Here is a 16,102-nt window from a genome sequence, read left to right as displayed (position 1 = left end):
GTCTAGAAGATGCCATTGAACTTGATCTTTATGGAAGCAGTACTGTAATAATGAAAGTCTTACAACTACAGAATGAGGGTGTAAAAACTGATGCTGGAGTACATGAAGATATAAAAAAGGAAATCTTTGTGAAACTGGCTGGTGAAGACGATGGAAATTGAATACTTCGCTACATATCCTATTAGTTTTTTGTTATTGGTTTGACTTCAGTAACCTTTTCCTAATTATAAAAAGTATCTTGTAATCGAAACACACCATCAGCTTTGGCAGTAACATAACTCTAGTTTCTCTCGCAATTTTACACAACTGTTGAACCGATGGATCAGATGGAAGATAGCTAATCAACAGAAGTCTGCGCCAGCTCTCAGAATGTTTCACAATAATTGAACAGCGGTATCTAAACATTGCACGGGCTTCAGACAGCACAGCCCGTTTTTTTTAACCCTTGGCAGAAGGTATCCACTTTAAACGTTCAATGTGAACAACTGCGGTCAAAAGGTGTGGAGTACAACAGTTACAGGTTGCGAGCCATGAACCTTCAAATTCACAGCCCGTTTCTTTGTTTTCACTTGGCATAAGAAAGTTTGTTTGTTTTAATTTCGTGCAAAGGCAGCTAGTCATCACCATCCACCGCCGACTCTTGGGCTACTCTTTTACCAACAAATAGTGGGAATGACCGTCACATTATAACGCCCCGACGGCTGAAAGGGCGAGCATGTTTGGTGCGACTGGGCCTGATACAAAATTAACCTGACAAATATATATATGAAATTTCAAAGCATATCTGGGAAAGCATAAAACAAATTTGAAGCCTATCAGGAAAAAATACAGGAACAACATCAACCAAGATATCAAAAATATATAAACAACACATACGACCAATCATAAAATACGTTTGTCCAGCCTAGATCAATGTAGTACTCAAAAAAATTAAAATTAAAAAAAAAAATGCAACAAACTCTAAATATAAAACCATTCCATGATAAGACTTTTAAACAGATCATCCACGTATTTTAAGAAAAACGTAAATATATACGAAATGTTTCACATATTATATCGCTGTATCTTAACATGATGAAAATAAATCTAAGTACCTCTCACCTTTAAATATGTACTATTAGTTTAGTAACATGCCTAATTCAGCATATTATTGTTTTATCATATAGTGTATTAAAATGGCATTCATGTAAATACACTTATTCAATAACGTAAAAAAACATTAGAATATATGGGTTATATACGTATCGCAAGTTAGTCCCAATGTAAATGATGAACGTTCGAACATAAATGTACATGGTACTGATAGGGATTATGAATTCATGTTAATGAACATTTATAAATGCAAAATCCTCTTTTATGTCGTCTTCAACATTTGACAGTTAAATAACCATAAAATTATTAGTAACCCCATAAGAGGTCAAGATTGTTCCTCACCTTCCCATATCCATCCAAAGGACCTGCACAACCATAAATACAAACAGTATGATACCTCCTGTGTCCACAGATGGGAATCGAATCCCGAACTTTTAGCGTTGTAAGCCTATAGACTTAGCCCTGTCCAATCACAAAAGTTAGCGGTACGCCTCAAAGCTTGTGGCATTAAGATTCTGTTTTCGATACCCGCAATGAACAGAGCGTAGAAAGGCCATTTTGTAGGTTTGTGCTTAACATATTCGCTGCCACCAGTAGTAGTAACCATTCCTACTGTAATACAAACCATACTTTTTACTTGTTTGTTTGTTCTTTCCTTACTTAACCCACGTCTATAATATTTATGTGGGTAACTATACTATGTTTAATTGGTTAGTTGAAGCTACTTATAGTCTGTGACAAGCCCGGCATGGGCTAGAGCATTTGATTCGTTATCTGAAGGTCGCAGGTTCGAATCCCCGTCACATCAAACATGCTCATCCTTTCAGCCGGATGGAACGTTATAATATGATGATCAATCCTACTCTTCGTTGGTAAAAGATAGCCCAAGAGCTGGAGGTAGGTGGTGATGACTAGTTGCCTTCCCTCTAGTTTTACACTGCTCAGTTAGGGACAGCTATAGCAGATAGTTCTCCTGTAGCTTTGCGCGAAATTTTAAGAAAACAAAACAAAATAGTGTGGGACTCGCCGGTGTGACGCGCGGTCAATAACTAGAAGTCGGTTGTGACCCACCAATGGGACGGACACATGGCAACAAACACGTTAAGAAAAAAAACAAAAACTATACATAAGTTTTAAAAAATATATATTGTGACAGTTTTTACAATAGTTACCAATAAGTAAATGATAGATTGTTAACATTAAAACCGAAAACTTACCAACAAGTAGATGTTAACAGGATCCGTGTAAGGTTTCAACTGTGTTGTAAGCAGTATTACTCGAATATAAACTGAAATAAGAGAAAACACAATCTCAGAAAGGCAGCAAGTGTGTATATAATTAATATTATTACACATTAAAATTATTCTAGACAAATCATAACTACTTGTTATTAGCAGAAAATCAAATAAAAATTTAGATTTAAATAATCTGGTTTCTTAAAATTCGTGGTACAAAATTAGAATTATTAGAACATAATTTTTATGCATCAATTTGTCTAGATTAATTTTCATAAAATGACCACCCCTTCCAGTAGTTCAGCGGTAGGTCTTACGACTTACAGGGCTAAAGTTAGAGTTTCGATACCTAGGATGGGCACAGCACAGATAGCGTACTGTGTAGCTTTGTTCTTAACAAACAGACTAACATTCTCGTAAATTTTAGTTTCTTACTGTCAAACCAACCAGAACTAAACACGCCCCCCGCTAGTACAGCGGTATGTCTCCGGATTTACAACGCTAAAATCAGGGGTTCGATTCCCCTCGGTGGGCTGAGCAGATAGCCCTTTGTGGCTTTGCTATACAAAAAACACACACAGAACTAAACACGACCCACTGGCTAACCTGTGGGTTAAAAATGGTATCAACTGATGAATTAATACATTATATGTATGGATGGAATATTAAATTGGCCATATTCATCACTGAGTTACCGTTCTGATTCATGTACACGTTAATGAGATTCTGTAGAGCTCAAAATGGGAATTTTGGACAGAAAGGGCTGGACTGAAGTTAGTTTGTTATTATGTCCAAGTTCGGGTGCTGAACTAAAGTTCTCTTATACAGCAAGGACGTCAACATTCGCGGTTGAATGCAACATGTCTCCACCACGCAGTCTCTGCATGGCCAATTTTTTACACCAGAAAAATCGAAATCTGTGTACACCACTACTTGGGACCTGCAAAAAGGCATCTTTATACCAAATCCCAACTCGGTTGATTAACGTATCCACGACCAGTTTACGAAAACCACAAACTGTAGTTTCCTCGCTGGAAAACAAAGAAAAAGACAAAACTCCAGGACTATCGTTATCTACGTTTGGAACCTGCAAAAAGTAACTTTGTACCAAATCTCACGTCAATTGGTTGAAATATAGGTAAGTAATTGACCAAAACCTCTTAAAGTACAAATTTAGTAACGTTTCAACCTCCGTATAAATAACAAAAATGGGCATATCCCAAATGTTTGGGTATATATGTATGGGACCTATAGAAAAGTAACTTTGTACCAAATCCTATATAAGTTGTTTGAAATATGGCTATATTTGTTTGTTTTTTAATTTCGCGCAAAGCTACACGAGGGCTATCTGCGCTAGCCACCCCTAATTTAGCAGTGTAAGACTAGAGGGAAGGCAACTAGTCATCACCACCCACCGCCAACTCTTGGGCTACTCTTTTACCAACGAATAGTGGGATTGACCGTTACGTTATAACGCCCCCACGGCTGAAAGGGCAATAATGTTTGATGCGATAGGGATTCGAACCCGTGATCCTCGGATTACGAGTCGAACGCCTTAACCACTTGGAAATATGGCTAAGTAATGGTACAAAAAACACCTAAAACTGTACTTTCTGTGGCATCCTGACCCCTATAGCTATTAAAAACAAACAAGTTTGCAACTTGTTTATCAGTGTGTGGGGCCTGAGTGTGGGCGTTATAGTGTGTCGGTCATACCACTATTCGTTGGTAAAAGAGTAGCCCGAGAGTTGGCGGTAGGTGGTGGCGATTAGCTGCCTTTCCTCTAGTCGTACACTGCTAAATTATGGACGGCTAGCGCAGACAGCCATCGTATTATTTTGCGCAAATTTCAAAAATGAAACCAACTACAGTTACGGCCTTTATTATACCATTACCACTTTATTTGGTGAACTTTGAAGAGATGGATCAGAGGGAAGACTATCCACCACAAACTCTGGGACATCATTTGACAACAAATAGTTGGATTGACAGTCAAATGTATAACGTTCGCAAGTTTTCTAGGCGACGAAGGGTTTCGACCCGCGACTCGCAAAGTACGATTGAGAGCTTTAACAGTTTTTCCAGAAGCAATCTTTGCAATTCTTTCTACACTTACCCCAACTATTTCGCTCGTAAGTTACACGGTTCACCTTGCACTACAAACTGTTTCAACTACACCTAACGCTGAAATGAAATTAGCCATAAGATCAGTATTTGTTCAGTTCAAAATTATATTAAACAAATATATTCATAACTCGGTTCGTTATATATATATGATAACCAGAAGAAAAGACGAACATGACGTGTGTTTTCTGTAAAAATATACAAAGGTAACAGTGGTATTAGCAATGAACACCTCAATTAGAAACTGAGACAAAAAAAAAAAAACAAGGTTTGTCCTAAACAGTTACTGACAACATTTAAACCACCTCATTTCTGCATGAAATTAACATTTTACCCACCCAGTATTAGCCATACTGAGAGTTCTTTTGTTAAAAAAGTGACAATATAGAAAATTATCTGTTCATAACAAAGAACATAAGTGAAATATATTCAAGTTAATAAGGTACGACTCTAAACACCGTACATCTAAAGTATGTTTCTGTAAGTTAATAAGGTACAACTATAAACACCGTACACCTAAAGCATGTTACTGTAAGTTAATAAGGTACAACTGTAAACACCGTACATCTAAAGTATGTTTCTGTAAGTTAATAAGGTACAACTATAAACACCGTACACCTAAAGCATGTTACTGTAAGTTAATAAGGTACAACTGTAAACACCGTACACCTAAAGCATGTTACTGTAAGTTAATAAGGTCCAACTATAAACATCGTACATCTAAAGCATGTTTCTGTAAGTTAATAAGGTACAACTATAAACACCGTACACCTAAAGCATGTTTCTGTAAGTTAATAAGGTACAACTATAAACACCGTACATCTAAAGCAAGTCCCTGTAAGTTAATAAGGTACAACTATAAACACCGTACATCTAAAGCATGTTCCTGTAAGTTAATAAGGTACGACTCTAAACACCGTCCATCTAAAGTATGTTTCTGTAAGTTAATAAGGTACAACTATAAACACCGTACACCTAAAGCATGTTACTGTAAGTTAATAAGGTACAACTGTAAACACCGTACATCTAAAGTATGTTTCTGTAAGTTAATAAGGTACAACTATAAACACCGTACACCTAAAGCATGTTACTGTAAGTTAATAAGGTACAACTGTAAACACCGTACACCTAAAGCATGTTACTGTAAGTTAATAAGGTCCAACTATAAACATCGTACATCTAAAGCATGTTTCTGTAAGTTAATAAGGTACAACTATAAACACCGTACACCTAAAGCATGTTACTGTAAGTTAATAAGGTACAACTGTAAACACCGTACACCTAAAGCATGTTACTGTAAGTTAATAAGGTCCAACTATAAACATCGTACATCTAAAGCATGTTTCTGTAAGTTAATAAGGTACAACTGTAAACACCGTACATCTAAAGTATGTTTCTGTAAGTTAATAAGGTACAACTATAAACACCGTACACCTAAAGCATGTTACTGTAAGTTAATAAGGTACAACTGTAAACACCGTACACCTAAAGCATGTTACTGTAAGTTAATAAGGTCCAACTATAAACATCGTACATCTAAAGCATGTTTCTGTAAGTTAATAAGGTACAACTATAAACACCGTACACCTAAAGCATGTTTCTGTAAGTTAATAAGGTACAACTGTAAACACCGTACATCTAAAGCATGTTTCTGTAAGTTAATAAGGTACAACTATAAACACCGTACATCTAAAGCAAGTCCCTGTAAGTTAATAAGGTACAGCTATAAACACCGTACATCTAAAGCATGTTCCTGTAAGTTAATAAGGTACAACTATAAACACCGTACATCTAAAGCATGTTCCTGTAAGTTAATAAGGTACAACTATAAACACCGTACATCTAAAGCATGTTCCTGTAAGTTAATAAGGTACAACTATAAACACCGTACATCTAAAGTATATTTCTGTAAGTGACAGGACACAAAATTTTGTTGTGAGAAATATTTAAACATTTTTTTGACAAAAACAGTAAGAAAAACAAAACTACTTCTGAAGATACGTTAAAAACTTACTTTTTTGTTGGTAATTGTACACAAGTTTGTTCGTCTGGATTAAGATTGTTAAGAAACGACGAGAGTACTCTACTTCCGTTTCATTGACGAAACCATTCCCTCCCAGAACGTCGTTCATCTTCCCCTCGACACGTAGTTTATATCGGCCTGGTTCAGCTCGTAACGGGACCTGTAACGTACGAATTCGTCTTCAGAATTACTACACCACATACACAACCTACAGTCACTTTTAGTGGTCAGTGGTTTATTCCTGTCATAGTTTTTAAGGTTTATTTCTGTAATAGTTATGCAAACCCGGATCAAGACATGGGCTTACTGGACTGAAGCCCAGGGCCTCTCACTATGACTATAAAAGCATTGCACATAGAGGTTCTGACTCAAGGGAGCCTTTATAAGTTGAAAAGCCGAGGACTAATAAAACCTTTAACTAGCCCTTGCAGTTATGGTTTACTTACGTTATAGTTCAACTGTAATTCAAAACGTGTAACGTTTGGTTTGTTTTAAATTTCGCGCAAAGCTACTCGAGGGCTATCTGCGCTAGCCGACCCTAATTTAGCAGTGTAACACTAGAGGAAAGGCATCATCCACTGCCCACTCTTGGGCTACTCTTTTACCAACAGATAGCGAGATTTACCGTAACATTATAACGCCCCCCCAGACTGAAAATACAAGTATGTTTGGTGTGACGGGGATTCAAACCCATGACTCGGAATACGAGTAAAGTGCCTTATCCATCTAGCCACGCGGACCAAACATGTAACAGCGTGTTTTAGAAAGTGTTAACACCTTTGTTAAGTAAGCTAAATATACACACTTTTATAATAATAAAAGTTGGGTAATGCGTATTCATTTATGTTTTATTTTAAGAATGAATCGTTGCTTTCACTAAAAGTATCGTAGTAGGGGTTAAAATAATCATGTTTTGTCAAGGAAAGTGTCAATACTCCCTTGACGAACTGAAACATACTTTTCGAAGACAAATGAAAATCTGTACGATGCCGTCAGAGGTTAAAGGTCAGGTATTTGCCAACTGTCAATTAAAGGCTTTTAATTTCTTTACAGTATAAATAAACACAGTGTTGTTGTTAGACTTAGGATTCTTCTACAGTAGTTGTCTGTGACTTGTTGGCGATAAATTAAAAAAACAACAAAAACACTTACTCCACTAGTTTCCAAACATTGTGTATATATACTAGTTAAACGTATGTACAAATGCTTTACACTGTATAGATCATACGCAAATTATAAACACTACATAGCTCTCTTATTGTTGTCAAAAGTCCACTTAGGCCTATTTAGTTGATCTGAAATTTTAATTGACAAGCCGAAGTAGCATTCGATACTTCCATCACACTAATATTACGGGTATAATTCACTTACAATGTAACGCGAGTTACAGCCTCATCTGTTCCTTTTGTCAAAATGCACTCAGGCTGTTTCAGTACCTTTAGAACTCGCTTTCACATAATAAGCCATACTTCTTGTCTCTTAAAATTGTTAGTTTTCCTCCAACATATTAAACATTAGGCCTATCGGTGATGACGAGAAAACCCACTTGTAGAGAAAAATATACTCTTCAAAAAAAGAAACGCAAAAGGGATATTTTTTTTATTTTAAAGAGAAATATATGTAATAACGTTACAAGCTCAGAGTATGTGATGTTACACGTGTTAAATCACTGATTGTCAGACCAAAATGACAATAAAAGTTGTGCTCTCTGAAAACGGAGGAAAACAACGGATTTTTCGCCAAAACGCATTCGCGTCCAATAAATTTGTTTGAGAGATCTGCATGTTCTGCAAGTGCAACATGTGCAAAATCCCTATAAAAGTGACGGGTTCTCGGTTTCCATAGCTCAGTGTTAAGCCACCGACACGCAATACAGTTACGCCAAGACTGACTAAAGCACAACGCAACAACGCCATTGGTCGCTTGGAAGCAGGCGAATCTCGATCATGGTGAACGTCAACGACGTTTTTCAACACGACAATGCCCGTCCTCACACAGCCCGACTCACCACTGTCTTCTTGAGACACCACAACATCAACGTTCTTCCCTGGCCCTCCAGATCACCAGATTTAAACCCCATCGAACATCTTTGGGAAGAGTTGGACCAACGTCTGCGACGGCGACAACCTCAACCGCAGACTCTACCTCAGCTTGCAGCAGCTTTGCAGGCTGAGTGGACAGCAATTCCACAGGACGTGATTCGTCATCTCATCGCTTCCATGGGCAGGAGATGCCAAGCAGTTATTGATGCTCACGGGGAACATACTCGTTATTGACGTTGAGTGACGTTAAACTTCAACTAATGAGCGTGGACTTCGCCTTTGCAGACTTTGGATGTTCAGCAGTGAATTTGCAACGTTTCACACATGTCATACAGAACTGCCCGGAATAAACTTGTTAACAATTTGTCTCAAATTTTGCCTTTTGCGTTTCTTTTTTTGAAGAGTATATATATATAAAACGGCAGATTTGGGTTGAAAAAAAATTTTATGCAGAGGAGCGAACAATGTTTCGACCTTCTGACGATGTCCGAAACCAAACCAGCCGCTTTACATATATATTAGGCCTATCGTTTTTACTACAGATAACTTCACAGCGAACATTTACTTGGCCACGTATATTTATCATATTTTTGAGAGAGAAGGATAAAATATTTATCAGATCTTTCGGGTGTGAAAGAAATCTTTTTTGTAACTACGTATTCTGAGTGTTCATCCTCAACCTATTGTTTATATGTTTTTACTCAGGATATTTTACTTTTTATAATTCTTGTTACTTTCCAAACTAGTAAACTATTTTTTTAAAAAAATTAGCAAGAGATTAGACATAGTGCAGCCCTGGTCGTTGACGTACTTGGATTGTGAATCCTAGGATTCAGGGTTCACGCTCGTTACCACGAAAACCCGCTTCGTAATTCGGGGTAGTAATTGCGTTATAAGGGTAATGGTCAGACAAGGACAGTGGCTAAACTGGAATTTTGTAAGTGATCGAGCTTCCTTCTATGATACACTTTGAAATACCAATCAGAGAACCAGGAACACAAATGACTTGCATCCTCAAGAATCGGAAATCCGCTCTGAATCCTCAACTTAACCCTAAAAACTGAAGTTAGTACTTTGAATTAGTTACTTCTCATCTAGTTTATTAGTTCAAAGTAAGGGACAGCGGCACTAACAAACAGATAATAACAAGAAAACATTTTTTTTAAACTGCTATTTTAATTAGCTTTAACATCATATAAGGCTCGGCAAAGCCAGGTGGCTAAAACGCTCGACTCGTAATCTGAGGGTCAGGGGTTCGAATCCCCATCGCACCAAACAGGCTCGCCCTTTCAGCCGTGAGGGCGTTATGGTATGAAGGTCAATCCCACTATTTGTTGGTAAATGAGTAGCCCAAGAGTTGGCGGTGGGTAGTGATAACTAGCTTTCTTCCCTCTAGTCTTACACAGCTAAATTAGGGACGGCTAGCGCAGATAGTCCTCATGTAACTTTGCTCGAAATTCAAAACAAACAAACAATTTTGCACGTGTTCCACTAAGAGTGCAATTTACACTTTTAACTAGATCTTAATAAGTACAAAATATGCAACCTAAATGTATTCCTTAAAACAAATTCAAAAATCACTTCTGTTCTATAATAACACCTGGATGTTAATACATGATCACAGCGGTCAGTTAAAGATGAACACAGTCCATAAACGTATAAATCATCGCCTTGATTTTCGTGAAAACTACTCAAAAGAGCATAATATACGTTACATTTTTGACTGTTAACAGTATGAATACGCAATAAATATAAATATGCTTAAATTTACCATACTGTCTTGTCAATTATGTGGTACTTAATGTTTAAATTACCTGAAGACATTGATTACGGTATGTTGTTACCCTGCTCGTGTTATAATGACTCATTGTTTGTTTGTTTGGTTCCAATACGTGAATTGTTTGCTTGTTTTAATATCGCGCAAAGCTACACGCTAGCCGTCCCTAATTTAGCAGTGAAAGACTAGAGCGAAGGCAGCTAGTCATTATCACCCACCACTAACACTTGGGCTACTCTTTTACCAACGAATAGTGGGATTGAATGTCAGATTATAACGCCCCAACGCTGAAAGGGCAAGCATGTTTAATGTGACGAGGATTCGAACCCGCGACCTTCAGACTACAAGTCGTGCGACTTAACCATTGATTGTTTTAGTATTATGCAGGTAGGTTATCTGGGAAGATCTAATGTTTATAGATGCATCTCAGAACGGCTGTTACGGATATTAACACTTTTAACGATAAGAATAGAACAAAGATTCGACCTTGCTAGGTCATCTTCAGATTAAGAAAGAGAGAGTTTGAATTGATTGAAGAGGGACACGTCTTGGAGACGAGAATATAAACGGGTACCAGATTGTAGGGGGCGTTGCAGGTGGATGTTAGGTTATTAATTAGTATAGGTATACAGGTGGGGATTCGAACCCCTGACCCTCAGATTACGAGTCGAGCGTTTTAACCACCTGGCTTTGCCAAGCTTTATATAATGTTAAAGCTATTAAAATAGCAGTTTAAAAAATGTTTTCTTTATACTGGTTTAATTTTGGTTTTAGTTGCTGTATAAGTAGGGCTTCTTTGATTTTGCGTTTGTTTATATTTGTTTACCTACTTAATATTATTATGTTGTGTTTATTTGATTTGCAGTGTTCAAAAACGTGTGAAGGTGTTGTTTTTTGTGTGCTTTTAATCTGACTTTAATTTTTCTGCTTGTTTCTCCAATACAGAAGTCGTGGCAGTTATTACATTGTATTTTATGAATAATGTTAGTGTTGTGTTTGTCAGTGTAGTTTTTACATAGTATGAACTTTAGTTTTGTACCTGGTTTGTGAATAAATTTGGTGTTTACTGGAATGTTGTGTTTTGTTACAAGTTTTTTCCAAATGTTGGTTATTTTTTCACTGATGTCAGGAACATATGGTATGCAGCAGTGTAAAATTTTGTAGTTTGTCGTATCTCGGGATTTATTGTTGTTTGTTTGTTGTTGGTTTAGGTGTGTGCGTATAATTTTTTCCACGGTTTTGGAGGAAATTTCTTGATGTTCATGAAGTGTTGTTTTATTTTGTCTAATTCGTCGTTAATTTTATCAGGTGAACATAGTTTTGTGTCTGTGTTTATTTGGTTTCTTAATATGTTGAGTTATTGTTTTGTTTCCCAGAGAATGTATAATCGAGTATGGATAATTTTTATATAGATTTCTGTTTTGAATTGTGTATCAGTTCTAGTGATTTTGAGGTTAAGAAATACTGTTTGGTTAGTTTTTTCCTGTTCACAGATGAACTTAATATTGTGATGTATCGAGTTAACGTGACTGAAAAAACTAAGTATGTGTTCTGTAAATGTGAATCCAACAGTTGTGTCATCAACATACCTGTACCAGTACAGTGGTAGGTGTAAGGCTGAATTGATCGCTTGTGATTCAATCTGTCTTAAAAATGTTGACTAGAACTGGTGACACGGGATTCCCCATACTTAGGCCATTTATATGTAGGTAGTTTTGGTTATTGAACATAAAGTTAGTTTTGGTGGTAGTGGATTCTATAAGGGTTTCTAATTGGTTGCTGGGGATGTGTATCAATGGGTTGGGGTCTTGGATATAAAGTTCTAAAGCTACCTTGCAGGCTTCAGTTGTTGGGACTTCTGTGAAGCGGGAGATTACATAAAAACTGGTCATTAAGGCTTTATGATTTTGTTGATTAATAATTTATTTAAAGTTAAAAGAGTCTTTGAAAAAGGATCCGGCTGATGTTACATATTTAGAAAATTCCCACGCTATATACTTACAGAGGTTGTAGTTAAATGATTCGTAGGTCGACATTATGGGTCGTAGTGGACAATCATGTTTGTGAGGTTTCGGGGTGCCCTATAGTTGTGGTGTACGTGAGTCGGTATTTCCAAAAGAAAATATAAAAAGCGCTTAAAAAAACTAGTAACAAAATATGACATTCCAGTAAACACCAAATTTATTCAAAAACCAGGCACAAAACTGAGGTCTATACTATGTAAAAACTACACTGACAAACACAACACTAACATTATTTATAAAATACAATGCAACAACTGCCACGATTTCTATATTGGACAAACAAGCAGAAAAACGGAAATCAGACTAGAAGTACACAAAAAAAAAAAAAAAACACCTTCACACGTTTTTGAACACTGCAAATCAAATAAACACAACATAATAATATTAAGTAGGGAAACAAATATAAACAAACGCAAAATCAAAGAAGCCCTACTTATACAGCATCTAAAGCCAAAATTAAACCAATATAAACGAACATTTTTATACCTATACCAATCAAGGACCTAACAACCACCTGCAACGCCACCTACAATCCGGTACCCGTTTATACTCTCGTCTCCAAGACATGTGTCCGTCGACGGTCACATTCAATCTCTCTCTCTCTTAACCTGAAGATGACCTAGGAAGCTGGAAACGTTGTTCTCTCCTTATCAATAATTGTTACTATCCATAGCAGCCGTTGTGAGATACATTTTTATTTCAAGCGGGTTTCTCGTCATCAAGAATGTTTAGAGCTTTAAAGGTCACTGGAAGATGTGGCCTCACTATTTTTACTTTACTGAAACAGTTGTGAACTTCCCATGTTCTTACACAGAGACTTTATAAATACCAACTTTGTTGCCTCTTTTTAGTTTCACTTTGTATGGTTTCTTCTTCGATCTCGGAGGAACCCAAAAATTCATATTTATTTTCATCAGGCCATTTTTTCTGCCCTTCCTCTTGTTAGAACTATAACCATTAAGATAACCAGTAAACACGAGAATATTACAATGACGGCTAAAGCATTCAGACATTAAGGTAACCAGTAAACACGAGAATATTACAATGACGGCTAAAGCATTCAGACATTAAGGTAACCAGTAAACACGAGAATATTACAATGACTGCTAAAGCATTCAGACATTTTGACACGTCATAAAGTCACGTGCGGTAATGACACAAGTCTACAACCTGGCGCACAGTTAGATGAACACACATGTATCATGTGCCTCAGCATGATTGCGCGCGAGAAAGCAAGATATATATGTTGCTGTTCCGAAATAACTAACGGGCGTAAATTAACACCGTTAGAATCTAGTGATAACATAGTTCCAATACTTGAATTGTTTGTTTTGAATTTCGCGCCAAGCTACACGAGGGTTATCTTCGCTAGCCGTCCCTAATTTAGCAGTGTAAGACTAGAGGGAAGGCAGCTAGTCATCACCATTCACCGCCAATTCTTGGGCTATCACAATGATTCTCCACCAGGAGGACTCACTTTGAAAGACTGCATTAAACACACTTTACACAATTTTAGAAGTTTATTTAAAAATTAATTCTGTTGATAATAATAAATGTATGAAAATTAATATACATTATTAAAAAGGAAACAAGTACCATTACTCCATTAAAGAATTGATTTGGGGGGGTATAAAATAAATTGCTATTATTTTTTTAATTTAGAAAGTGTCCACTTTATAACACTTTCCATTTAGGTACGATATAAAGCACCTATTGACTTATTTCTTTATAAAAAGTGGACACATGCACTAAATAAATTCTTTTATAAGAGACCCAATTATAACGAAACTTACTTAATTTTATATTGTTGAAAAAACGTGCGCAGTTTCATCTAAATACGACTTAAACTGGGGGAAAAGTTTTACGGACGGACAAACAGATATATTAGTCTCTTATATTCACAAATTTAAACAATTCTTAGAAAACAAAAACCGGTTAACCTGAAGATGACCTAAGAAGGTCGAAATGATGTTCTCTGTTTATCAATAAACCTGTTAATACCCATACCAGCCGTTCTGAGATACGAAACCTAAGTCCTCAGGTTTAGTAGCAACGGCCTGGTTTAACACCAGAATTACCGATGAGGGGGGGGGGGGAAAGGGCGCTTTTGAAACACTGTTTTCTAAACTATTTGTGCACCTTAATACTTTGAGAATCTAACTGTCTGCAGTAATATTGCAATTAATTTAGGGGATTTCCCCATGCATTTCACATGAGCACTTCCTAACTTGAGTGTTGAAACATGAAAACACAAAAATATTCAATATGACGTCGTATGTGCGCCTCATCAGTACTAAACAATATATAAAAGAACTAGTCGACGTAAAGGTTAAACTAGTTCTAAATTCTCCGAAAATACAACATACTGTAAAACAGGTCTTAGAGTAAAGGAATGATTACGACAGACTCGAGAACATTATTTTTAACAGGCCCATTAGAGTACTTACAAACAACTCTTTTTAAAACAAAACAAAAAAAAAACCATTGGTCCATTTTTCGACCACTAATGATAAGACCTTTTATACCCTGAAGGAAAACAAACTGAACACTAACTAGATAACCGAAAAGACATGACGTTTTCCTTATTTATTATTCGTAACATCCTAATTACACTTCAGTAAACCTTTTAACTAGATTTCCGAGGTATATAGAGGCATTATCTATCGTTTGCCAAAACAGAATTTTGAAAAAATAGTCAACAACATATGGTAGTAGGTTATTCTTGGTCAACCAACAACAACAACGAACAATGCACTGTCACACATGGTTAACAACCAATCACACATTAACAGTCAACATCTGGTAGAATGTTGGCCTTGGTTTATTCTCTCTTGTAACTTTCTCACAAAAAAACTCCACTGAATATTGAAATGTGGGCGCCAATAACGTTATTCGTTGTCAAATTGACTATTCTTAACATTGCGGATGAAATTACAAAATAAAATAGTTTCTGGTAATATTTTTATTTCACATAAAGCCAAACAGCAACTAAGTCTTACAAACGTCTCTTGCCCCCCGCTAGTACAGCGGTATGTCCATGGATTTACAACGCTAAAATCAGAGGTTCGAGTCCCGTCGGTGGACTCGGGAGATAGCTCGCTATGGCTTTGCTATAGGAAAAAACACATACACACGTCTCAAAGTGACAATAGAGACCTCGTTCGATTTTACTGGTGGCATATTAGAAGGATTGTATTTAGAGCAACGCCTATCACAAGTATCGATTGGTTTATTTAGAATTTCGCGCAAAACTACACAAGGACTATCTGCGCCAGCCGTCCCTAATTTAGCAGTGTAAGACTAGAGGGAAGGTAGCTAGTCATCACCGCCAACTCTTGGGCTTTTCTTTTGCCAACGAAGAGTAGGATTGATCGTTACATTATAACGCCCCCACGGCTGAAAGAGCGAGCATGTTTGATGTGACGGAGATTCGAAACTACGACCCTCGGATGACGAGTCGAGTGCCTTAACCACCTGGCCATCACAAGTAACGAAACCCGGTTTCCAGCGTCATAAGTCCTCTGATTTAGCGCTGAGCTACTCGGAGGTTTTTACAGTTTGGAGGAGCTGTTAATTTAATAAAAAATTATACACACGTTTTAAAGATAATAATACAAACTCACAAAAGAAGTAAACGTGATTGGCCAGGTGTGTTAAGGCGTTCGACTCGTAATCTTAGGGTCGCGGGTTCGAATCCCTGTCGCACCAAACATGCTCGCCCTTTCAGCCGTGGGGGGCGTCATAATGTTCGATCAATCCCACTATTCGTTGGTAAAAGAATAGCC

General features: G+C 37.0%; 1 protein-coding gene across 1 annotated transcript in view; it reads right to left on the bottom strand.

Moving 5' to 3' along the window:
- LOC143239710 (CD109 antigen-like) overlaps nucleotides 1-16,102 on the bottom strand; it is a 97,713-nt gene that overhangs the window by 47,893 nt on the left and 33,718 nt on the right. Inside the window, exons 3-4 of the mRNA XM_076481120.1 lie at nucleotides 6,466-6,634; nucleotides 2,310-2,380 (exon numbers count right to left, since the gene is read on the bottom strand). Of these exons, the coding sequence (XP_076337235.1) occupies nucleotides 2,310-2,380; nucleotides 6,466-6,634 (240 nt within the window). The remainder of the gene's footprint in view (nucleotides 1-2,309; nucleotides 2,381-6,465; nucleotides 6,635-16,102) is intronic.

This window comes from Tachypleus tridentatus, chromosome 13 (genome assembly GCF_004210375.1).
Source record: "Tachypleus tridentatus isolate NWPU-2018 chromosome 13, ASM421037v1, whole genome shotgun sequence".
Taxonomy (NCBI): domain Eukaryota; kingdom Metazoa; phylum Arthropoda; class Merostomata; order Xiphosura; family Limulidae; genus Tachypleus; species Tachypleus tridentatus.
Note: the sequence above shows the minus strand (reverse complement) of the source record. Positions and strands in the feature narration are given on the sequence as shown.